Source organism: Ictidomys tridecemlineatus, chromosome X, assembly GCF_052094955.1.
Source record: "Ictidomys tridecemlineatus isolate mIctTri1 chromosome X, mIctTri1.hap1, whole genome shotgun sequence".
Taxonomy (NCBI): Eukaryota; Metazoa; Chordata; class Mammalia; order Rodentia; family Sciuridae; genus Ictidomys; species Ictidomys tridecemlineatus.
The window spans coordinates 61468036-61495719 of NC_135493.1; the positions used below are offsets into that span (position 1 = coordinate 61468036).

The 27684-nt window shown below is 32.7% G+C and overlaps 1 protein-coding gene across 2 annotated transcripts in view; it reads right to left on the reverse strand.

The window, feature by feature from the left end:
• Positions 1–204: 204 nt before the first annotated feature.
• The window catches only part of Apool (apolipoprotein O like), a 68215-nt gene continuing 40735 nt past the window's right edge, over positions 205–27684 (reverse strand). For both annotated transcript variants that reach the window (XM_005328838.4, XM_013360157.4), the window contains exons 6-9: positions 25047–25138; positions 7916–8029; positions 7602–7713; positions 205–721 (exon numbers count right to left, since the gene is read on the reverse strand). In XM_005328838.4, the coding sequence (XP_005328895.3) occupies positions 633–721; positions 7602–7713; positions 7916–8029; positions 25047–25138 (407 nt within the window). In that variant the 3' untranslated portion in view covers positions 205–632. The remainder of the gene's footprint in view (positions 722–7601; positions 7714–7915; positions 8030–25046; positions 25139–27684) is intronic.

Here is a 27684-nt window from a genome sequence, read left to right on the forward strand (position 1 = left end):
AATAGGTATAAGAGGCTTGAGAAGAATAAAATGTTTTTAATACTTCTCAAGAACAGAGAAGTAAACTGCATAGGGGCCAGTGGAAGAACTGCTAAGTAGCATTAGGGGGGCCCATGAAGGACATGGTCCTTTTAAACAGAGATGTTTTCAGATATTTAAAGGGATTTAGCCTCAATAAAACAAAAAGAAAAAGCCAAACAAATGTGCCATAAAATATGGATATTTTATTCCATGTCTCAGAAATGAAAAAGAGAGGAAGAACACATCCTTCTACACACCATTCTAATTTAACTGGCATTATATATGCACATATTTTCAGATTTTAGTCTCATTGGTAATCATACCTTCACTGTGGTTTGCTTTCTAATAAAAGCCCTTATAAGTCATCAAATGCATCCTCATACTTCTGGGTTGTTTCATTCAGTCATTTAATATTGTTTTAATTTCATTTAGATTTTGAGCTTTAATCATTTATATGATTGGTCAAACTGTACATTTTAAGATGTCAAGGAAAAACTGAATTAAAGTTATACTCTACACATCGGTTACCCATTATATGATTTTTTTTCCATCATTATTTGCAACTTCACACATCTTGTAGTTCTCTATGCAGTCTCTTTATGCAGTCTATTTCAGCTTCTAGTGCTGTACATATCTACATCTTCCGGATGAGACTGCCCATGATCCATAAGCCTGGGGTCAGGTATAAATTGTGTAGCACCTGATGAATATTAAAATGAAAAAAATAGTCATTTACAAAATTAATTTTGGGGACTGTGAACATAGTAATGAACAATACAGATAAAAATCTCTACTGACATGGATATAACATTCAAGTTGAGTGAAACAGACAATAACTTATATAAAGCATATATCATGGTGGTGAGTGCTATGCAGAAAAATAAAGCAGGGAGAAACATGGAATATCTGGGTGATTTGAAATTTTATAGGTTGGCTAGTGAAAGTCTTCGGAAAAAGCCAAAAACTCAGGATGTGTGCCATGACTTTATCTGCAGAAATATTTTCCAGGATGAGCTGACAGCAAACATAATGGACCCAAAACATGTCTGAGGAACTAAGACAGGTAGACCAGTAGAAAAGATTGTGTGTGTGTGTGTGTGTGTGTGTGTGTGTGTGTGTGTGTGTGTAGGGGACCCTGATTGAAAGGAGACATGATCAGGCTGGGTCACAAAGAGCCATGGTAAGGATTTTACCTTTCATTTTAAATGAGATGAAAAACTAGAGGACAATTTTAAGCAAAGGAGTGACACAGTCTTATGTTTTTAACAAGATCACTTTCAGCTAGAGAAAAGAGACCATGGGGAAAAAGGGTACAGGGAAGGAGATCAGTCAGGAAGCAAATGCAGTGCTCCAGGAAAAAATGCTGAGGTCTTTAAATAGGGTGATAGCAATGGAGGTGGTGAAAGAAATTAGATTCTAGAGATAGAATGGACAAAGTTTCCCAAATGGATTGAATATATTATGTGAGAGAGGCTTATTTATCTTGAGAAACTGGAAGAATGGAATTCACATTTACTGAAATAGGGAAAAGTGTGAGGGAAGCAGGTTTGAAGGAAAGCTAATGAAATGTATTCTTAGATGTGTTAAACTTGATTTCTCTTACTAAACATCTGAGTAAAAATGTTGTATAGGCAGATTGACCTATGTATCTATTGAGTTCAAAGGAGGGCTTGACTGGCTTATAAATTTTATAGTCATATCCTATATACAGCATTTAAAACTATGGGACTGCATGAGATCATCCATAATCAGAGAAGTTCAAGGCAGGATCCCTTTGGATATTCCAGCTTTTTAAGGTTAAGAAAATTAGGAGAATGTCACAGAGAAGACTGAAAGAAAAGCTAGTCAGTGAGGTAAGAGAACCAATAGTAAATGATATCCCACAGGCCAAATGAAGAGAATATTTTAAGGTTGAGGGAGTATAACCTGAATAAATGTTATTGATATATTGCATTAGTTGGAGCCAGAACTCCTGGATTTGACAATATGTGGATCAACAGTGATTATAACAAGCTTATCATGTACTATGCAAAATGCTAAGTTATTTTCATGCACTGTCTCATAAAATCATCATGAGGTGGATTAAGTAGGACAATGGGTACAGAGCATTGCATATAATACCCTGGGCATAGTAATTACATAATGTTTCTTCTGAGCACTGTTTTATTTAAAGGAATTTTTTTCCAAAATGTTATTTGTTTTAAAATTATTTTATTACATTTGGGAATCACACATTGTTTTCTATAGAATAATTAAATTTCAGTTTTATAACAAAAACAAAGGGGAGAAACATATTTGAATACATTGATTTCTCTTACTTTCACCTTTTTAGGAATGTTTTCTATTTTATAATGTGAGAAACATGATAACTTCATCATCAAATATATTCAAAAAATAACCAGATAATATGTAACCATTATCCATAATAGTAATACAGTTCTCTGTAGATCAGGAATTCTTAATGTGGTGTCCCTTTGGAGAGTGTATGTTAGGACTCACGTGATCTATTAAATGGCATGGGGAAAATTTTTACTTATGTTCACTGATGTCTGAAAATAGATATTTTCTTCTTCAATAATGAACATATACTTAAAAAAAAACCATGATAGCATTAGCAGTGCCTTGCATTTTGTCACCAATAAAAATCACAGATGTTTTCATATCACATTAAAGTTGCAGATCATCTAAGAAATCTTCACACAACTACTTGAAAATTGTGGTACTACTGAACCTATTATTAGATATTGTTCAATCTATTTTAAAAAGATCACATATTACTGTATATTTTACGTATTCTATTATTTCATTTGAAAACATTTTGAGAAGAAATTTCAGCACATAAATGGTTAAGAACCTGCTAAAAAGACTTTCTCAAATATCCTTACTGCCACCTTGTGGAAATTATTGCTCAGTTCAAGAAAATAGTGAGATGAAATAATTTTCTCCTTTCTCAAGCTAACATACTATCAGTAGGCATATGACAATATTGTGTCTTTATGTGTCGAATCTGCTTACTAATATCCATAAATCAACTAAGTCCTCTAGCACTTTTACCCACTTCCTTAATATATTGCTTGTCCAAAGTCTTGTCAAATATTCACCTCACTCAAAGTTCCTGGATTAGAAAGGTCCTTTTGAATTCAGGTCTCCGTCCCTTACAATTTCTTAAAAGGCTTCAAGATTTTAATTTATACATAGCTTAGGTCAGAGATTAAAAATTAGATAAATATACATCAGAATTCCCTCTGGAGCTTTTCCTAAAATCAATCATCTTGTAGATCTCAACTCTGGAGATTCATATTTGTAATTCTTCAGCAATGTCTGGGAATGTTGAAAACAAGACAAAATCTCAAGTAATCATGGTATAGAATCACTTTGCCTATGTTATTTTATTTCTGTCCTTTTTAAAATCTTCATTTCATGCTTTTCTGAAGAATTAAGGAATATATATTTCCTCTTAGAAATTTCTTCATCCCTTGAATTAATCAAGATCTCTCTTTTCCCTCCAAAAGGATGGAGTCATAATAAAATTCTTCTTGAATTTCAATGCCCCAGTAATTGTCGCACTTTACTTCATATCTTATTATATTTTTATTACTAATAAAATTCTATTTTTAAAGTTTCTTAGTAGACTTTTGGACAAACCACTAATAAATTTTTGAGTGAAGTCAGGATTGTCAGCAATTCTATTTTTCCTTCATGCATATAAAACTAGGTTGATATTTAACATTCAGCTTCTCAGTAATCCAAACTAGTGTTTGATTGAGCAAAGTTGAGCAAAGTACTTTCTCATATTTTGTCCTATATTTTCTATTTTTTTCTCTCTGTGCTTCAGTTTGCTGGTTTTTGTTGACTTATCTTTGAGTTTATCAATGCTGTTTTCTGTATACAGTGTACTATTAAACCCCTCTTAAACTACAACCTAGCCAAATAAGCTCATTTCAGGTACTATTTTTCATTTCTAGAATAAAAACTTGATTTTAATAGATTTCAAGACTCTTGTTAAATTTTATAATTTTCATCCCTTTGTCCATCATTTTTTCCAATTAACATATTAGGTTTAATTAATGTAAAGTTGATTTCTGTGAACTTCCAATGTACAAGTCACCTGTAGGTCTACTACTATTGTTTTATATATTTTCTCATTTAATTGTCAGTCATATCTTCCTGTCTTTGCATGACTACTATTTCTGTTTGTATGATGGACACTGTGTATAAAATAACTAAAAAAGTTCCAGAAAATACCATCTACCAGAAAGGGTTCTAACTTTCCTCTTTGAAGAATGGTGAAGCACTCAATCCCATTAGGCATTGAGCTGGGTTTGGCTGGGTTGTAGTTTAAGTGAGTCAGAACTCTGGTTCCTCCATGCTTGGCTTCTAATTGACAGCCTGACAAGTTTCTGTCACTTTAGCACTAAAAGGCTGCAGGAAATCTGGTTTTGTCCTTCAGAGGATTTGAGGTTGGCTATTTAATCTCATGATACACACAAAAAGTCTGGCAATCATGAGGGGGAGTAAGTTGTGTATATGTGGCATACCTGTAGAACAGGAATTGGCAAACCTTTTATACAAAAGACCAAGAGTAAATATTTTCAATTTTGTGAACCATGTGGTATCCACTAAAACAGCCCAACAATGTTACTGTATTGTGAAAGCCACTATAGAAAATACATAAATGAATGTGTCTGTATTATTGAAACTTTAATGCACCAATACTCATAAATTTGAATTTCATGTAATTTTCACTTGTCATGAAATAGTATTCTTTTGATTTTTTTTTCAGCAATTGAAAACATATAAAGCAGTCTTAATTTGTAGAATATACAAAAACAGGCAGGGAGTCACATCTGGTACATGTGTCATAGGCTGTCAACTGCTGCTTGAAGGGACAATATCCTGTAAGACTATGGAATATTTCATTCTGCTTTCATTACTTTAAGAAGTCCATGATATCAACTTTCCAAATTTGTGATTCCCAAAATAGTATAATTTCCACATTAAACATGTAAAGGATGGTAGGAAACAACCAAACCCATATTCAGAGAAATAGTAATACAATCAGTACACACTCAATCTGTTCTGTAGGTGTTAACTGTTGGCCATAGCTGGGCTCACTAGCTAGTGATCAATAAGGTATAGTCAATGAAAATTTGTTTAATGGCAAAATAGCTAATTACTCTAAGCCAATGATAATGATGACTACTATTACTAATACTACTACTACTTCTACTACTACTACTACTTCTTTTTCTTCTTCTTCTTCTTCTTATTATTATTACCAGGAATGTTTATTATTATTATTATTATTATTATTATTACCAGGAATGGAACACAGAGCACTTAACCACTGAACCACATCCCTTGCCCTTCTATTTTATTTAGAGAAAGGGTGTTCCTGAGGTGCTTAGGGCCTCACTAGGTTGCTGAGGCTGGCTTTGAACTCAGGATCCTCCTGCCTCAGCCTCCCAAGCCACTGGGAGTACAGACATGTGCCACCATACCCAGCTGATGATATCCTTTACTACTCATTGAGACCTTAGTATGTGCCTGACATTATGCTTGGTGCTTTATATGCAATATCTTATTTAATACTCACAAAAGCCATGTGAAATCTATTATTGTCCCTCTTTCATGGATGAGGAGACTGAGGCTAGAAGTGATGGGTAACTTGCCCCAAATAAAAGAACTATTAAATGCTGCATTTGGCATTCAGATTGAAGTCTTATTCCAAATCTATAATCACAGTTACTACTTTTTTCCCATATTACAGAACTTTGGGATTACATGTGAAATGTAGAAATGGTCAATGTCAAGGGTGGGATAATCAACTCTGTATCTCAGAGTTGATTATTGTTAATGACTGAATATTTTTGTCTCCCAAATTCCACATGTTGAAACCCTAACCACTAACGTGATGGTATTGGGAGGTGATGTCTTTGGGAGGTAATTAGGATTAGATGAGATGTTGAGGGTGGAGCCCTCAAGAATAGAATTAATGTCCTTTTAAGGGTTTTAAAAGCTTGCTTCCCTCTGTTTTGTAGGCAGTTGACTTGTAGTATCCTCAAATGGCAGAGAGAATACTACAAATCAACAGAAGAGGGCATCCACAAGAACCTGACTATGCTGGCAACCTGGTCTTGAATTTTCATCTACTAGAATGTGAGAAATTTATGTCATAAGCAACATGGTCTATGGTACTTCTTTTTATACCAGCCTGAACTGAGACATATATAACAAGAATGAATAGCACTGGCATCACTCTCTCCCTCTGCATTTCTCCTAAGAATGCTTATCATATACTACACTGGCAAAAATAGATAGTTAAAGGATTCCAGAGTTTAGATAAGTAAAAAGAAGATACTAGCTAAGTATGATTTTGGTCCCACTTTTAAGTTATAGTATGTATCATCTTTACCAGGATACTTGGAATAGACAGCCATTTAAAATATAATTGGATACATTACATGCTTTGGGAATATGGTTGGCTGTGGGTTAGAAAGTCTAAAAACTAAAACTTAATCTTGAATAGAAAGGAGTGTCAATAGAAGAAAATAAAAAAAAACCCTCAAATCAGATTTGTTATTTGGTGACAGTTTTTATAAAGATTAAGTGTAAGCAGGGGGCTGAAATTAGAAACTAAAATTCTGGTTTAAAATTAGAAAAACTATATACAATGGAAAGAGTTTAGTCTTTGTTGTCAGGAAAATCTAGGCTAGAAACACAACTCTGCTACTTAAAAGCTGTATTTATTGGAACAAGATATTTAAGCTCCCTCATTCTCATCTTTTCATCAACTAATGGGAATAATTACTGCTACATTAGAGTTTTGTTTTGTTTTTATTTGTGGGTGAGGATTAAATAACAATATACTTACAACACTTTGCATTACAGTACATGCTTGATAAAGGGTAGATATTACTGGTATTTTCTACTTCTCTATCTCTGAGTTGGATCATATTTTATTAGCAATGAGACATCTTAGTGGGTTGAATCATTCACATTATACACACAGATAAACAGATATACAAACCAGTTATTGGAAACTGTTTTTTAATATTTTTATATTTATATTTGCCAATATTGAAGACTAGCAAAGTTATAAGTATTGTAATTGGTACCACTTATATTATTTGATGCTGTAATTTCTCTTGGCACCTAAACTTAATAAAAATAGAGGTGGTAGAAACTTAAGATTGACAAAGACTGACAGGCAAGTAACACAAGAATAGAAACTAATATTTCTTTATGTAGGCATGACTCATACCTGTATACTGAGGGAATCCAGAAAGGTACATTTTCCTTCTCCTGACAAAATGGCTCACATTTATAAAGTAATATTAAAATGCTTTATGCAATCAACCTGTCAGAGCCATTCTATGCACCCACATACAATGATCTATATTATGAACTAAGGGGTTATTTTAAAAAAGACAGTTACCCACAACCTAAAAAGAAATACAAACTACACGTATGAGAGAGAAAAAAATTGTATGAGAAAAACACATAAGTTCAGACTAATTATAATGCTACAACATTATTAATTAAAGAAAGGAAATGAAATTGAACTATTCCAAACAAACCTGAGATGGATTCTGATTTGGTCTTTGTTTTAGAGCTGAGTTCTGTTGGCAAAGGCACTGAATGTTTCTGGACATGAGTTGTTTTTTCAGGTATTTCATCAGAGTTGCTTAGCTGTTTACCAAAAAAGATTTTTCCATCATAAGTAGATAATTTTAATAAGAAAATATCTTAAAGAAATATAGTATATCAATTTACTATGATTCCTTTATCTATTTTTATTATATCATTTACCTATGTCCAATACCCCCATTACAAGCCAATACCAACCCAAACAAAACTTGTATTTAACTTGTTGGTCCCTTTTAAACTCTACCTTATTTCTTTCCTTAGGTTCAGGGAGTGATTCTTTTTTGTTGCTTTTTGTCCATAAGGATTTAAATGCTTCATAAATTTGCTGGCTGGTAGCATATGCCTTTTTTCCAGTTACCTAATTTAAACAAAAAATGAGTCAAAAACTATATTTTTAAAAGTTAAAATAAAAATATTTTAAAATTAATATCAGGGATTTTATATAAACATCTAGGTTAGAAAGAAATCAATAAGGAAAATATAAAACTCTAAATCATATAACAAAGCACCATTTTCTAAATCTTATATGAAAAATTTCTTTCTTATATAAGAGGCTAATAAATGTATAATTTGCATATATACTATAACAAGTTAATTGTAAATTATGTGTATTTTATTATTATTTTTTCAACAATGGGGATTGAAACCAAGACTTTGTACATAGCAGTTGCATACTCCACAAAGTGAGATCCCCAGACCTATTTTACTGTGTTAAAAATATTTTTCCAGTTTTACTGAGGTGTAATTGACAAACCAAAATTATATCTAAGATAAACAACATAGTGTTTTTCTATATCCTTTTATAATGATTCTTGCAGTTAAGCTAACTAGCCAATTCCCTCACACAGCCTCCATGCATGTGCTGATGTGTGCGTGTGTACATGTGTTCATGTGTGTGTGTATGTGGTATGTTTTGAGAACCCTTAGGATACACTCCCTCAAGAAATTTCAAGTATTCAATACATTATTATTCTATAATTGACTTGCTATACATAGATCTCCAGAACTTTCTCATCTTATAACTGAAAGATTGTCTTTTAACCAACATCTCCCCATTTCCTTTAACCCTTGAACCTTTGGCAACTATAATTTTACGATCTGCTTCTATAAGTTGAACTACTCTAGATTCCATCAGCGATGCCATACAACTTTGTATTTCTGTGTCCTGCCATTTGTAACAATGTGGTTGATCTTGGGAAACCTTATGTTAAGTGAAAACTATGTCTATTTATATAAGTTTGGGGAAAATAATTTGAAATAATAAACAGTTGGATGGAAATATGAGATTTTGAGACTTTAAAGTTGATGCTTTTCTTAAATTTTTATGGCACTTTCTCCATTCACTAAGAAAGTAACTAGTTTCTCCAGAGAAAAATAATATTTTGGGTAGAAAGATAAAATACAAATACACTAAAGCAGAGGCTAGAATTCCTAAAGTTGCTGTTACTTGCATTCATAGTAGTTTCCCTTTGAAAATCTCTTTTGGGTTCCTTCTTATTCCTTTTTCATCTTTGTTCCTTGTGGCTAAAGTAAATTCAAGAGTTATTGATCTTTTTAAATAGCTTTGTTTATTTATTTTTATGTGGTGCTGAGGATCAAACCCAGTGCCTCACACAGGCTAGGCAAGCACTCTATCACTGAGCCACAACCCTAGCCCAAGAGTTATTGATTTTTCATTGGGAGATTTCCAAGATTACACTTTCTACAAACATGTTTTTTTAAAGCTATCTTTTTCTTACTCAAGTAGAAAAGTTTCTCCTATTTTCACTAAGTATATACTACACTTACAAAATTAATCAATATATTGGGATAAAGAAAGTCTTCTTCCTCTCCCAATATAAACTTTGTTAACATTTATATATTCTTCCTGAATTTTTATTATTATGTATATTATACACACACAAACACACACACACACACACACACACACACACAATTGCCTCCTTATCTGTGGGGAATATGTTCCAAGATCTCTAGTGGATGCTTGCCACTGAACCTTATATATAACTAATATATAAATGTATAATGTGTGTGTGTGTGTGTATATATATATATATATATATATATACACATGTATATGTGTGTATATATATATGTGTGTGTGTGTATATATATATATATCCATCCCTATGTAATTGCATATATATTTTTTTCTATATAGATATCTGTGATAATATCTAATATATAAATTAGGCACAGTAAGATATTAACAAAAGTTAATAAAGCAGAACAATTATAATATAGAAGTTATGTGGAAGTTCTTTATTCCATCTAAGTAGTGCCAACACCACTTCTCTTCTGTTTTGAGATCATCATTAAGTAAAATAGGAATTACTTAAACACAAGTAGTGAGGTATTGTGACAGTTGACTTGTTAACCTAGATGGCTACCAAGTGACTAAAGTGACTAACAAGTGGGTAGTGTTATAGCATATACATTGGTTAGGTAGTAGCTATCTCATGGAAGGAGATTAAAAAATTACCAGGGGACTAGGAAAATAATAATCAAAAGTGCCATATGTATAGGCGATTTTTCTCTTATAATGAAAATGGCAGCTTTCCTTGCTTCTTAGCTGCCTTTCTGATAAAAGTGTCACTTTTAAATGCAAGCTGCTGTGATACATACAACACTGTTTTCTCTTTTTTTATACGTTGGGATTATGCTCTTTCAATAAGTTCCTCCTTAAATGATTTTCTCTTCTCTCCAGATGATCACAGGGAAGAAAAATGGCAAGATCCTAAAAGAACAAGTTTTTTTTTCTTAAAAACCTTTTTCTGAGGACTTCACAGGCTCCCACATTCTTTAAATATTTGGGCTGAATCTAATCTGATCCAAAAGTGCACTCTGGTTTGATAAAGCAGTTCTATATGCTCCTTTTCTAGAGTAATCATGGCCATGCCATTTTTTGTCTTTGTCTTTTTCTGAGCTCAAGTTTTTTAAATGATAAATTCATCTTCTCTCCTGAACAAATTAGTCTTGTTTTTTTCTAACTGAATTTTATTGTCCTCTGTTTTTCTTTCTGCTGTTTTTATTCAGTGGCCAGTTATTCAAGGGTTAACCCTCAAATACACTAGAAAAAGAAAGAGACTTCTTTTAAAGAGTCCTAAGCAGGAAAAATAAACCCTAGTAATGGTGGGAGTAAATCTGCTTGATGAAGGATGAGTGATCAGCTGAACCTTTCACATCAGCATCCAGAATGGCAGATAGAATTTATTCCTAATGTTCATAATTTCACAGGGTCTATTTTAATTTGTAAATGGCTAAATATGACAGTCTGTTTAAGAAACCTTTATAGTTTTTTTTATCCTACCTTTGGAAGTCATTCCGGGAAAAAAGCTATAAAATCTTGGTTTCCTGTTGATCTTTATGTCTAGGTATGCACACATCTTTTTTATATTGTATCTGCATGTGCACTTGTGTCTGTGTATCATGTACATGGTACCACAACTGGCATACTGATAAATGAGCACTCATGAATTTTTAAAAATGGATCCAAATAACTTTCAGTTCCTGTGACTTAAAATGATTAGAGATAAAAATAAATATGCATTTAAATCACTAACCCACACATTTTTTTCTCTAGGTGATCAGTCAATGAAGACTGTTGTTTTCTATCAAATATTTGAAGTGTAATATCCATTGCTTTTAGGTTTTTCTTTTTCAACAGAAAAAAACATGGCTTAAAATGTTAACTAGACTTGGTTTTCATAGGTAACCTAAGTTAAAAATGAGTAAATCTGATTTAACATAAATAAGTTAAGCATTTATAAATGTGTTTTAATAAATTATTAGTCAATAGAAAGGGTTTCAGAATGCTTTATTTCTGGGTCTTCACTAAAAACAAGATGATTGAGGGATAAAATTCTACTTTCATGTATTCCTGTCAGATTTAGCCATTTACAAACTAAAATAGACCCTGTGAAATTATGAACATTAGAAAAAAATTCTATCTGCCATTCTGGATGCTGATGTGAAAGGTTCAGCTGATCACTTATCCTTCATCTAGCAGATTTACTCCCACCATTACCACGGTTTATTTTTCTTGCTTGGGACTCTTTAAAAGAAGTCTCTTTCTTTTTCTAGTGTATTTGAGGGTTAACCCTTGAATAACTGGCCAATGAATAACAAGCTAGTGTTAATAAAAAACCTATAAGGAAAAAAGTATTTTATTTTATTATAGTGTATTTTGTATAAATTCATAAATTTTCAAAGATTGTTTTAAAATCTAAACTTAAAAGGTCAGTAATTAAGAAAGAAATGTAAGAAAGTTATAGGTATGAAAATATATTATGGTAAGAAAAATGAAAGGGGAAAGAAAATATTTTTGGATGAAAAAAGTATCTGGTAGTATAGGTATTATTTTTGTCCTAAACTTCAGGATAAAATTGAGGACAAAATTAAAGATAAGAACTGGCTGTGAAATGTCTATGTAAACTACAAAAGGTTCATAGAAGATAAATCTAAAAAGTTTGTGTGTGATTAAGTTGTCTATAAGCAGCACAGTTAGTTAAACTTAAGGGTTTCCCCCCCCCCGTAAGGTCAACTGTTAATAAATTAATATAAAACAAAGTCTAATTCTCTATTTAAGAACATTAAGGTTTTCTTAAAACATTTATCTGCTCTTATCAAGATGATCTGTTGTGTCTGCTAAGCTTTATTACGTAGGGGAATTTAAATCTTAAAGGAATTTGGGTTTTTAATGGCTTTGAAATCTTTTAAATGATTACTTCATAATTGCTTAATAAACAACTGGTATTTTAGGTAATTGCAATATAGTTAACATTCTAAATATATGCAACTAGAGATATGTATACATCTGAGAACTAAATATGTTTGTCTAAGGCTTGTAAAAGTTTATAAAATAAAAGTTTACATAGGTTTACAGGCAATGTAACCAGTAAGTGCTCTCTTTTATACATTGTATCTTACAGAAAAGAACCACATTGCCATTTAAAAACATAGCTTGCATCTGTTTGCTTTAAGTACATCAATGTTTCATTGTTATATAAATGAGATATATTTATATATAAAATAATAAGCCTATTTGTGATAACTGAGTTAAGACTTTGCCGTTCACCTTACTTCATGTTAAGATGGCTCTAAAGTAGGTCAGAATTAAATTTATTTAAAGTTGTTTTCAAAAGACATATGTTTGTTATAAAGATAACTGTGATCGCAAAATAAACAAAGGATTCAATACAAAATTACATAAATATTTTGGTAAACTATAAAAGGTATTTAAGGTTATAAGAGTGTTTTAAAAGAAAATAAAACTTGAAAAGGTTTTCATAAGTAATTAAGTTCATAAATTAACGGGTCTTTTGAGAGGATAAATAGATATCAAATATACTTTAGTACTACTATAGAGATTATGTTTCTTAGTTTATAGTTACTATACAAACTAGCTATGTTGTTGCTCTTTTAGCTTCATTTTTTGTTTAGCTTGTAAAAATTTATAACTGTTACCCATTAGTATTCCACAGTACTACTTTTAACAGAACAATCTGAGTTAATTTAAGACAATTAATTATCTCCTATAGGAAAGATAGCGTATAATGCAGACTTCCAGTATGGCCACGAACCCATTACTCCCATTTCAAGAATGTTGAAAGTGGCCTGTTGAATGCTTAAAACTAAAGCTTGGAGACCAAAGTCAAGGAAGTAAAAGGGCCAAGGAAAACTCAAGTCAATATTTTGACTGTTGCCCTTTAAGGTCAGCTGGAATTTAGGGAATGATGGGACCTCTCTAAATGTCCTGAAACTCTGGTGAGTTACCTGACCTCTTGATCAGGGGGATTGTGGAGACTCTAGAAAACAGGAAGCCAACCAGTGTAAACAGTGCAAAAACGAGGGTCATTGGGAAGGGATATAAAGCCATATATGACCCATATGTGGTCAGCAAGACTCTGAACCATCCAGGCAAATAGCACAACTCATAGGAGAAAGATAAAGAAGCTAAGAGTATTCTTGTAAGCTTGTAAAAGCAACTCCTATTAAATCTTAGCTGACTAAACAGCAGATAGGGAAAGGGTCAATTTTTGACCAACTTGGTCTTAAACAACTTGCAGGAGAGTATAACCAAAACACAGCCATACATGGACATTTAAAAGAAAAGATAATTTTTTAATGTAGCTTAAGATATAAATTTATGTCAGTCCTCTCAAAAGTAAAACTGGGAAGTTATTAATAAGTATTCTTATACAGGAGTGTCTGATAAATACAAAAAAAAGACACTGTCACAGTCACAAGTTTGTTCTGAGTCAATTTGAGACCCACAGATTTTCCTAACCTCCTACATAGGTGAGCTTAATCTATTTTTCACTAGTTTGATTTTCTAACTCTGATAATTATCCCTCAGATTGGTCTATAGGACATAATCTGGCACATGGAAGTCTGACCAGTTATAATCAAAAGCTCTTTATGACACTGACAGATGTATTTCTCTCCTTAACACAGAGGTGACTGTCATGAAAAAAAGCTGTATTACAAAACCGGATGGCTATGGATGCTCTCACTGCAGATCAGGGTAGCATTTGTGCCATTATCCAGACAGAATGTTGTGTTTACATTCCTGACCACTCTGACAATGAAACTAAAATCCTTAAATAATTTTCAAAGAGATGTTATGTCCTCACCTGTTTCATCATGGGGTCAAGTTTTTAGCTCATAGTTTTCTGACACTTGATGGTGGAAGAAACTGCTGATACCTATAGTCATTATCATATCATCGGTATATTTAGATGTTACTATGTTTATTGTTGTATCAATCTTTTCCCAATACTTATGTGTTCTTGTTTTGTTCATAGGTCATCCACCTCCCAGATGGCTTTACAATCTGTTTCTACCAAACCAGAGAATTACCATGGCCCCTTTGTCAGAACTTACTCATAATCTGAAGCATTTCACTGACAGATAGCAAGGATTAGAGATACCTACCCTATATATAGGCCTATGCCCCTAATCAGCAGAAAGTAGCTACCAATTTGACTTCATCACCTCTTATTCACTGGATGATTCAGGGGCTCTAGTCCTTGAGTGGGGAATGTTAGGCAGTAGCTGGCAAATGCATGTCAAGGTCACAAGTGTAGTTTAAATCATTTTAGGGTCTTTTAAAAAAATTTAGTTGCATAAATGGACACAATACCTTTAATTAATTAATTCATTCATTTTTATGTGATAATGACGATTGAATCCAGTGCCTCACAAGTGCAGGGCAAGTGTTCTACCATTGAGCCACAACCCAAGCCCACTTGAGGGTATTTTTTTAAAACTACTTACAAAGTAGACAAGAAAGCAAATGGCTGTAGTTAATTTGTAGAAAATAAAGCGAAGCAAATGAGCTTATGGGAAAACACATCAAGAGAAACATATTAATGGGACTAACTTTTGACAGGGTCCACTGAGGTTGATGTGAAGTTAGTTCCATTTGTCCAGGAAGGAAGATTCCTTTATTAGCACAGATGCACTAAGGTAACTTCTGATCAGTTACTGACCCCAGTGCTCAGATTAACATGGGATTGACTTGTACATTAAGCAACCCTAAATAGGAAGGCTATCGTGAGAGTTCCAGAGTAGACCAACTAAGGTTGAAAATTCCATCACCCACCATGAAGGAGGAGTTAAACACCTGATTGTCAGAGAGTAAAGAAGGTATTCCCCAGTTCTCTGGCAGTAGCTGGCAAATGCATGTCAAATACTAATAAATTTTGAGACAGCACTGTCTCCTTTGTCATTCTCTGCCCAGAGACAGTCCTCTCTCTCTCTCTCTTGAGAGAGAGGGCTCACTTTGCTTTTACTTTACATTCACTTCACTTTCAATTATAATAAAGTTCTCTTATATGACTTTTGGTGTATGGCTTTACATTTTCTTTCATTGGAACACAAGAACTGAGGTCTGGAGTTTCAGCTCCCTGCTTTCCTGTGACACATTGAACAAAGGTAGTATTCTTGCCCTGGTGAGTATACTGCAAGATTTCATGACACCACTCATTATAGAGCACAATTTAAAACTCATGAACTTTTTATTTATGGAATTTTTCACTTAATATTTTTGGATGGTAGTTGATTAAAACTGTGAAAGTCAAACCACAATTAAGGGGGATAATACATACACACAAGCATACCCACAGTATTTTAAAACAAATGACATGTTAACATTTTATAGATCTACCAAAATGAGGTAGAACTGTATGTCCTACATGGACAGAAGTCCATGATGAACCACTGAATTGGGAAAAAGGGGGGGATAACAAAATAGATCATACACTACAATCTTGGTGATGTTTTAAACTAAATTTAAAAATAAATTGCACAAGGAACAAGATAGTGGTTTAGTGGGAAACGGCTTTTCCCACAGCTCCATGACACAGGACTCAAATAGTGAGAAAACTGCTTTCTTTGAGGGGAGTTAAAAAGGCACTTCACTGATACTTAATATTGGACAGAGAGTCTTGAAGACTAGTAAATTTTTGGTATATCAGACAAGAATAAAGAACAGAATTGGAGCTGAGTGGGAGCAGAGGAAATTATTATACAAGTTTGGAAAAGAGTAAAATGTGCAGCAGATAGACTTGGTGGGGAGAATCCCAGGATGGGAGGGTCAGCCCGCCTTGGGCTCACCCACAGGCTATTCAGCTCATTAAACTGGTGCACACAAGTCACCTGAGTCTGTCTGCTATGCACAGGGAGCCAAGCTGGAGACATTTTTGGACATGGTGCTATAGCAAATCCAACTCATACAGGGAACTTAGATCCTTGAGTTCAGAGTACATGAATCCAGCAGATGTCAGCTTCCTGATCTCAACTGAGTCTAGCAAATCAGGAAAATTTCTGGCATGGAGAGCATTTTGCCTGGGGGGTAACACAGGTCAGAGAGGCTAGAGACCTCACCCTCTTCTCCTCCCTTGAGACCAGGAATGCCTAGGACTAGAGGCAGTGGCTGAAGAATCTGAAAGGACAGGAATGACAGATCCTGGAAGGCCAGAAATGGCAGTATCCCAAAACAACAGAACCAGTAAAGGACTGACTTCTCCTTCCAATGAGTGGAGCCCTGGGGAGATTGGTGGGATATAGTTCTAGAAGTGTGTTGATTAATTAATGTTCAATAATTTCCCATGCAACAAACACCTGGGGCAATACTAGATCTGATCCTCGACCTTAGAAGCTTCATTTCCAAAAACTCATCTCATAGAAACCAGTGGTATCTATACCCTGGAAGTGAAGCCAACAGTATCTTCTACATCTCCCCACATCATCCTGCTGAGAAGGGAAGCTAAGAAATGGAGAGACAGTTTGGAACAGACAGCAAGCATATAATCTCACTGACTGTTTTTTTTTCCTTTTCAATGTGAACTGATTGATACATGAGAGACATTTATAAATATACATATTTGTTTCTGCTTTCTAATTTCTAGTGCTTCTTGAAAGTAGTTATTTTTCCTTACTCTGTTTTTTGAGGGTTAGAGTTTTTGATTCATATATTTTGGTTTGGTTTTCTATTATCTGTGTCACAAGTCTTTTTCCTTTGTTTCTCTTTCTCTCACTAACAGCTAAACTTTATTCTTCTTTCACTCTTCCTTTAATTTTTACTTCTATTTTTCTCTACCCCCCCCCCCATAAATAATACATCCTACGTTGCCTCTACATTTGCTCTACTTATCTCGAGACTACACTTTCTACCCCTTCATCTTTTCTTCTAATTAACTCTCTTTAACTTTTCCTAACACTAATTTGTTTATAAAATGCCAGACCATAGCATTAATGCTATAGCAACAATTAATACAACTGAAGTCAAATAAAACCTATTGTTTGATTCTATGCCAGATAATTCATGATTACTTGCTGTCATTACTTATAGAAATTGCTGAGCCTATCAGTGCTGTTTATTGTGTCAATTATCTTTGTGTCAACATGGGAATTAAGAACTTAATTTAGTGCTATATATCATATGCATAGTTGTTGCAATTATTGCCCCACCATCTGTGAGGCACAGGAAACCTACAGGATCACTAAAGGCAAATAGAATAGAAGCTCTGCTGCTTCAGATATATGGGCAGACACACAAAAAATATGAAAATACAAGGGAATAAACCATCCCAAACAAACCAAAGTGACTCAAAAGCAGACTCCACCAACACCACAGTGGAACAAATGTCAGAGAAAGAATTTAGAAAGTTTATAGTGAAACTGATCTATGAGATAAAAAGATGATGTAAGGATAGAAATCAGAGACAAAATATAAGAAGTGAAAGACCATTTTAATAAGGAAAAAGAAATTCTGAAAAAAATCAATTAGAAATTCTTGAAATGAAGGGAAGGAAGGGAGATGGGAATATTTAAGACAGTAGACTGAATTGGACGTTACTTTCCTATGTTCATATATGAACACATGACCATTGTAACTCTACATTGTGCACAACCACAAGAATGGGAAGTTACACTTCATGTATGTATAATATGTCAAAACACATTCTACTATCATATATATCTAAAAAGTAAATAAAAACAAAAAAGAGCAAAAAAGAAAAGAAAAACAGGAGGCATCACTATATCAGACCTTAAATTATACAATAGAACTATAGTTAAAATGAAAACAAAACAAACAGCATGATATTGGCACCAAAACAGTCAAGAAGACCAATGAAACAGAATAGAAGACACAAAGACAATCCCACAAAAAGACCTCAAACTAGACAAAGGTGCCAAAATCATACATTGGAGAAATGATAGCCTCTTCAACAAATGGTGCTGGGAAAAATAGATATCCATATGTAAAATAATAAAATTTAAATCCTATTTCTCACCCTGCACAAAACTAAACTCAAAGTGGATCAATGACCCAGGTATTAGACCAGAATCCATGTACCTACTAGAAAAAATGTGTGCCCAACACTCCAACATATTGGCTCAGGAAACGACTTCCTTAATAGCACTCTTTAAGCATAAGAAATAAAATCAATAATCAATAAATGTGATGACATTAAATTAAAAATCTTCTTCACAGCAAAAGAAACAATCAAGAACATGAAGAGAAAAATCTTTGTCACCCACACTTCAGAGAAAACATTAATTTCCAGGATATATAAAGAATTCAAAAAACTTAACACACACACACACACACACACACATACACACACACACACACACCAGCAAATAAAAGATCAAAAACTGAACAGACACTTCACAGAAGAAATAATACAAATGGTCAACAAATATATGCAAAAATGTTCAACATCTCTAGCAATTAGAGAAATGCAAATTAAAATAGTTACACTGAGATTCCATCTCAATTCCAGTCAGAACGGCAATTATCAAAAATACAAGTAACAATAAATGTTGGTGAAGATGTTGGGAAAAAAGGTACTCTAATACATTGCTAATGGGACTGCAAATTGCTACAATCACTTTGGAAAGCAGTATGGAGAACTTCAAAAAACTTGGACTAGAACTACCATTTGACTGAATTATCACTCTATGGTATATATCAAAAGGATTTAAAATACTATAGTGTCACAATCATATCAATGTTTATAGAAGCTTAATTAATAATAGCTAAGCCATAGAACCAACCTAGATGCCCTTCAACAAATGAGTGGATAAATAAAATGTAGTATAATACAAACAGAGTATTACTCCACCATAAAGCAGAATGACTTAATGACATCTGCTACCAAATGGATGAATCTGGAGACTAAGTAAAGTCAGTCAGTCCCCAAAATCCAAAGGTCTAATGTTTTCTTTGATACGTGGAAGCTAACCCACAATAAGGGGTGGGGTGAGCGGTAGAGTAGAAGTACAGTAGATTAGATAATGGGGAATGGAAGAAAGGGAAGAGAGATAAGGAAAAGAAAGATAAGGAAAAAGATAAGGAAAAGAAAGACAGTGGAATGAATCTGACATAATTTCCCCATGTACATATGTGAAAACAACACAGAGAATGCCACCACCATGTACATCATAAGAATGGGATTCTAACTAGAATAAGATATATCCCATGCTTGTATAATTGTATCAAAATGAATTCTGCCATCATGTATAACTAAAAAGAACCAATAAAAATAAAATTAAAATAAATTACACATGTAAACTTTGTTGTCATTTTTAATAGGATTGAAATACATATACTTTTCTGAGATTTACCTTTTTAAAAGGTTTAACAATATGTCATAGAGGTGCTTCCATATTAATTTATACACAAATAGGTCTATTTTTAAAATAGTTCTATAGTATAGTATTCTAGAATAAATGCAATATAGCTCCTTTTAAAAAAATCCCCTGCTGACAGGCACATGGGCAACTTCCCTTTTTAGGAAAGGGAGGAAATTATAAGCAATGCTGAAACTAGCATCCTTACACATATAACTGGGATCATATTCCCTTGTGGTATTTCCTTAGAATAAATTCCTGGACATGAAATTTCTGAAGAAATGAGTACAAACATTTAATTTTTGATAATATTACCACAATGACACTCAGAAGTCAGCAATATACTGCAGCAATTTACACTCCAAGAACACAGTTCTGTTTTCTTACCCTATTCATCAGCAGCAGTATTATGAATCTTTTAAATCTTTTTCAATTTGCAAGGCTAAAAGTCAACTATCTATGACTATGGATGTAACTCAGTGTAGAGTGCTTGCCTAGCATACATGAGGCTCTGAGTTCAACACCCAGCACATCACGCACTACACACTAACTATCCATGAAAACAATATCTATATGAGCAGATAAGTTTGCAGTTATTTGAGTGCTGATAAAATCTATCATCTTTCATAAAATCATGCCATTTATTTACTTTTTGTGGGTTATCCCTTCATGTACTTTTTCCATTTTCCTAGAAAGCATTCATCTTTTTCTCATGGATTTATAGGAGCACTTAATACATGAAGACTACTTGTCCTTTGTCATATATATATATTACAAATAGTTTTCCCACTTTTTAATTTTATCTGTTAACATTGTATATAGTATATTGTGTTGTAGTAATTTAATTCTTTTGATGTAGACAAATATGTAAATTTTTTCTTTCATGGCTTCTAGTCTGTTTTACTTAAGACCTTTCCTATGACAAAATGATATAAACATTCCCTTTTTCATCCTTTTAAGTAGCATTTTATTTTATGATTAGATTTTATTCCACTTAGAATATTTAGAAATTTATTTTTACATCATAGCTGGTAAGATTCTTAATTTTTTTTGAACAGTCAACTATTCCAACACATTTCTTGTATATTCCGTCCTTTGTTTACACACTGATCTGAAAATATACTCCTATCAACACCAAATTCCACTCCCTTGTACAGAAAAAATTAATATAATTTTTGCACATTTTCTTCATTCTCTTGATATATTTTATCATCTATATTTTAACCTAGTATAGTGAACAATACATTGTAGATGGACAACAAATGCTGGTTGAATGTTACCCTCCATTTTAATCAAGGGCTTCTGTAAGAATTGAATTAAATTTCTATATTTAGAATATTTGACATATTTCAATGTTTATTATTTTCATCAAGAAATAAGATACATATCTATAAACATATTGAAGATTTTAAAACATATAATGTCACATATAATTGACATACAGTATTTGTCTTTCTGTGTCTGGCTTATTTCACTTAGCATAATGTCCTTCAGGTTGATCTATGATGTCTCAAGTGGCACGATTCCTACTTTTTTGTGGCTGAACAACATTTCATCTTTATCTACGTATCACAGTTTCTGTATTCATTCATCCACTGAGGTTATTTCAAATCTTGTCTATTATGAATAATGCTGCAATAAACATGCAGGCACAGATATTTCTTCAAGACACTCTTTTGTATATGTACCAGAATAGAACAGATAATAGATTAAACAGAGAACTCTAAGGAGAGGGAGTAGCAGAAATGTTTATCAAAGGTAGAAAGTTTCAGTTATATGATGAACAATTTCTGGGGATATAATGTGCAGCATTGTTTAGTGATGGCTGTGTTAATTGGTTATGTTAATCACTATATAAAACCATACATATATACACATATACATACACACACATATATGAGATATGCCCATTGCACACCTTTCATATATTCACTATTGCTCAATTAAATATATTATAACTTAAAATGCCCTTCAATTATGTTTCATAATTTTTAAATAGACTTGAAAAAATTATGTAGTAAGTTTAGTCCTAGATATTTTATAGTTTTCAAAGAAAGACTACTTGCAAATCTTCATAGAGGAAAATAAATGAATTATGAGGAAAAGTATGAAAAGCAAAGAATAATCCCATCTTGAAGTATATTTTCAAGATGGAAAATAACATACAAACAGAGATATGAAAAAGTTTGCTCTATATGTGTAATAAGAATGGTAATGCAATCTGCTGTCATGTATTTAAAAATAAAATGTTTAAAAAAATAAAATATGGTAAATAACTCAAAAAAGACATTTGATTTTCAAAGGATTTTCTGGACTATTATTTCTTAACCTTTTAAAATCACAGATACCATGAATAATCTCTTGGAAGTTATGGGCCCTTTCCTTCTGGAAAAAAAGAGTAGAAAATCTCTTACCTGACATCCTTTTAAAAAGGCTTTCCAAATTAACCACATATATTTTTTTAAAATTTATAGTAAATGATACTCATAGAATCCTGAATATTCATCAATACTATTTTCCAATATTCCAATGTACATCTTTTGTACTTGGTTTGTCTGCTTACCAAGAATACATAGCTTTTGTCTCCAAATTTGTTCATCAGTTTTACTTGTAACTAAACAATTTATATGTGACATAATATGGTAAAAGTAGTGTGAAAAAAATTAGTTTGGGGCTGGGGTTGGTGGCTCCGTGGTAGAGCACTTGCCCAGCATATATGAGGCACTGGGTTTGATTCTCAGCACCACATAAAAATGAATGGATAAAATGAAGGTATTGTGTCTGTCTACAACTAAAAAATTAAAAAAAAAATAGTTTGTAGGAAAATTAACTTTGAAGTTTTATAAAGACTCAAAGTAAAGGGCTATTAAAAATTGAATCCTATGAAATTAAAGGTTAATAAGATAGGTATAAAACGCTTGGAAAAATGATAAAATTTAACATAATTCAGCATTCATATACTTTAAACCTGTTTTAAGTGTGATTTTTATTTTCAAGGAATGTAAACAGGAATTTGTAGATATGACACATTTGTAAGAAAGATATATCTTCATCAAGGACTCTGGTACTCAAAGTCATCCTTTAAAATGGAGAAAAATGACTATGTATGCTTTAATTTGAAATAAAATTTCAGATACATATTTTTAGATCTTTTTTACAATTACATGCTGTAGTATTTTCAATTGTTAACTAATGATCCTGATAATATCAAATAGGAAGAGTTATATTGTATATACACATTTTTATGAAAATTTGGATGGGGAAGTGAGTAATAGACTCAAGTCCATCATGGATTTCAGGTTAAGAAATCACATTCTCTCTATAATATATTCTGCCAAATGTTACACATAATATTGTCATGTGACAAAGGAATAGCAAGCATTTCAGCTCTAGGAATTTAAGTAACAATCATTATTTATCCTAGAAGAATTTTTAGGGAATTAATATTACCATCTCTTATATTAAACAAACTTTTATTTGAAGTTCAGCAATTCTTTTATTTTTCCTTTGGTAAAAATAAATTATATTTAGTATCTTTCTTTTAAAAATATTTTTTAGTTGTTGATGGACCTTTATTTTTTAATTTATTTTTATGTGGTGCTGAGGATCAATCCCAGTGCCTCACACATGCTAGATAAGCACTCTACCACTGAGCCACAAACCCAGCCCCTTAATATCATACTTTTAAAAACAAAAAAAGATGCATACTATGCTCACAGTTATCTGTGCATTCACCCATTAGTTTTTTCTATCTTCTTGATGCATGGAAAGATGTCTAGGTATATTCTATCAAATTTTGATACTGTTATTTTTATGGACAGAAGTAATGTGAGTGGTTAGTTTTCTGATAAACTTTTCTTTCTATAATGCTTGTATTATTTAAGGAGATGGGTAGGTATCATTTTGCTCAAACAAAGAATACAAAGCAATTAAAGAAAAAATATACCATCCATGGTGGCATCGTCCACTGGGAACATTAATGGAGAGGAAACCAGGGCATCTGCAACTGAGTGTAATCCTGGGCATGTCAGTGACTAAAAGTTCACTGACATGCTTTACTTTTCAGTAAAGGAGAAAATATGGACACTGAATTAAATGTCCTCAAAGTTTTCTTTGAACATCAACATGGTATTAATTTCAGTGGCTAATTCCAACATAAAATCTTATGAGGGAGTTTTAAAAATGAATTTATGTTTTTATTAATCAATGCTGTCTCTCAAGTGTAACTAGATTTAATGCTCTCTTCCTTTGCTATAAACTTTTATAGCTCAATCATATTATAAATTATGTAGTACATGATATCATTGACATTTTCAAAATACTGAATAGGCAGTTTTATCTATATCAATAATTAAAGAGATGTACAAATGAAAATATAAATACATAAAGTCCTTCTCTATGCATCAAGTGTGAGAGGAAAATGTTAAATGTTGATAATTAATGGAGGAAGAAAAAAAGGAAAAAATGCATAGCCCAAAATTCTCCTTCTCAATCTGAACTTGTGTTAAAAATAAAATACTCACAAAAACTATTCAAATCATTAATTTAATCTTTAGATTTATAGGTAAGCTCAGAAGAAAATCATGAAACAACTCTAATAAGCATTTTTGAAAGATGTTTCTTTGTTCTAGGTGTTTTCAAAATTCATTTTGTATATGACCATTTAATATTCCAAAGACTCTGTAATCTATCAATTGATTATTTCTTGCATTATGTTAATCTTCTCAAATGAACAGCTGCTAAAAAGCATACTTTTCTGTTACTAAAAAACTGAATCTTGGGGCTGGAGTTATAGCTCAGCAGTAGAGCGCTTGCCTCACACATGTGAAGCACTGGGCTCAATTCTCACCACTGCATATAGATAAGTAAATAAAATAAAGGTCCATCAACAACTAAAAATATTTTTTTAAAAAACCTGAATCTTATATAGCATCAATGGAGCAGTATTTCTGCTTATAAATTCTAATTCAGTGTCTCTGAATGTAATCCTCAAACCTGCATGTATGTTGTTGAACTATATTTAAACAAATTCATACTATTTGTGATGATTATGTAATTAAGAATGACATTTATCAGGCCGAGGTACTAATGTAATTCTGCCTACATAACTTGATACCAACTATATATCTCCCAAAATTAAATATTGCAGGTATTATACAAAATTTAAATATTGTCACACTGAGAGTTTTAAAAAAATCATGAAAGGTTGGTATCACTTAAAAAGAACTTACCTTTGCAATTATTACTGACTGAACTGGGTAGCAAACAGTTGCTCCTAAAGTAGCCATTCCTAGTGGATAAACAACCTTCTTAAACCCAGAACCTATAAAATTCAAAAAGGTATATTAAATTCCAAATAGATGCCACAAGAAATCCTGAATCTTTTACTTATCCTATAACATTTCCTTTGCTCTCCTTAAGCTATCATCCTCTTTTAAATTGCTCTTTAGATAATAATACCAATCAAAGTGATATCTAAAATGCCCTTAAGGATCTCAAATCAATTAATGAATGCCCTTTAGTTGTTATGTCCAATTAAGAAAAGTGTTCTCATTTTAATACCGATAATTTCCTAAACAAAAGGAACTGATGATTTTCTTCTGTTTTGAAGCTAGGTAGCTTTTCATGTCCTAAGAAACAAAGTTATAACCACACTTTTTCAAATATCTAACAAAGGACGAAAATATAAAGAATTAATCAACTACTGGGTTGGTGACACCATATTAAAGTTAAATTAACTATCTCATATGTTCTTTTTTTTATTAAGTTCATAGGAAGTTGAATGACTCAACTAAGTAATCAGCTAAGGACTTTAAAAGGTACATAACTCCTTCATGTCACTGATCTAGGATAAGCATCTAAGAGTCATTTTTCAAACCATTTTTGAGAGCAAAACCCTTTCTAAAAAATTTCCAAATAGACTCTCACTAGGAACTTTAACACATAAAACTTGTAAACTTGAAGCTGCTCTGATTAAACCAGGAGTGAGAAGCTAAGTATTGCACCTTGTTTGTGTGGCTTATTCATTTGTCTCTATTCACCCCTAAACACTTTCAGGGAACTCTAGGTTCTGCAGAAAAGTTAGAAATCCACCACTGTAAGCTAAAGCTTGGGTCCACCAGACAGTTTATTCAAAATAATGTGTATCTTAAATGCTTGGCTGGGTATCTTGAGTTCCGTAAATATAGTTAGGCAATTATATAATAGGACTTTAAGTTGGGGTAAGTACTTTTTTATTTTCTCAAACACTTTCTTCAATCCCTACTTGACAGTGGGATGAAACTGACCAAAGTATCCTACGTACATATTTTAGACAGTTTTTGCGCTACTGCTACTAAAAGATTTGAACAAAACAATTTTAGGGGAAGAAAAGTGTATTTGAGGGCTCATGGTTTCAGAGGTCTCAGTCCATAGAAGGCTGGCTCCATTCCTTGGGGTTCGAGGTGAGGCAGAACATCATGGCAGGAGACTGTAGCAAAGCAAACCAGCTCATATGATGGTCAAGAAGCAGAGAGAGAAAAAGTTCATTCCCCAGACACAAAATATATAACCCATAGCCACGCCCTCAATGAACCATTTCTTCTAGCCATATCCCACCTGCCCCCATTTACCAGTTAATTGTCTCACACATGAGCTTTTGGGGGACACCTTGCATCCAAACATAACAGTATATATGAATATACCATAGTGAATTTCACCTTTATGTGTATCTGCAAGGCACTAATTTAAAAAAAAAAAAAAAAAAAAAAAAAAAAAAAAAAGCTCTCAAAGAAGAAAGACCAGTAGAATAGAGGAAAGGGAACAGGGCAAGGAAGGGAAAAGTGGAGGAAAAGGGGAAGTCCCAGGAATAGAATTAGAGTAAATTATATACAATGCTTGCATAAATATATCAAAATGAACCCCAATATTATGTATAATAATAATGCATTAAAAATTAAAGAAACAAAGAAACATCTTACCTGGCATATGAACAAAGACTAAGGTAAAAAGCATCTGGTAATATTTACAGGCAACATTGTACTTTAGGAAAATGTAAAATAATATATTTCTCTGACTGGTTTACTTATTATTAACATAGCCTTTTACAGTCATGCCTATTATAGACTGAGCTTGAGGGAAGTCGGTAGGCAAACTCCTTGTATTTATTTATTTTTTTAAAAGAGAGAGACAGAAAGAGAAAGAGAGAGAGAGAGTTTTAATATTTATCTTTTAGTTATCGGCGGACATTACATCTTTGTTTGTATGTGGTGCTGAGGATCGAACCCGGGCCGCACGCATGCCAGGTGAGCGCGCTACCGCTTGAGCCACATCCCCAGCCCTCCTTGTATTTCTTATGTAGGTTTTCTTGAGATTTAAACTGTTTTTATACCATATGAGAACAGAGGGTCTAGGTTAATTAAAACATGTACTAATTTGCTCTTTTAGTCCTGCTCAGTATTATTACAGTTTCTATTACTTAATTGTTGATTATATAGTCCTATTATCTCACAATTTAGTTCCTTTGACTCAAGCAAATTTCTGCAACTGTGCTGCTCCTAAACTTGGTAGGTGGTGGTTTTCCTTGATGTGTTATTTTAAAGATTAGAAAACTTAGGTTTGTCCTCTCTTTACTTGATATAATAAGCTAATCTGTAAAAAAAATAAATTTAAGTTCAATATTCCTACTCCAATAATTACAAAAGGATTCTAGATACAATCACAAACTACTTGTGTGTTATACTAAGAAGCCATTAAGTGATTTCCTTTTACCTCTATTTGTAGCTTAACAGAGTTAGATGAAAATAACAGATTTCAAACATTTTTGACTAGGACTCATACTAAGAAATAAATTTTACATTATGACTTATGTCATATCACACATACATACAC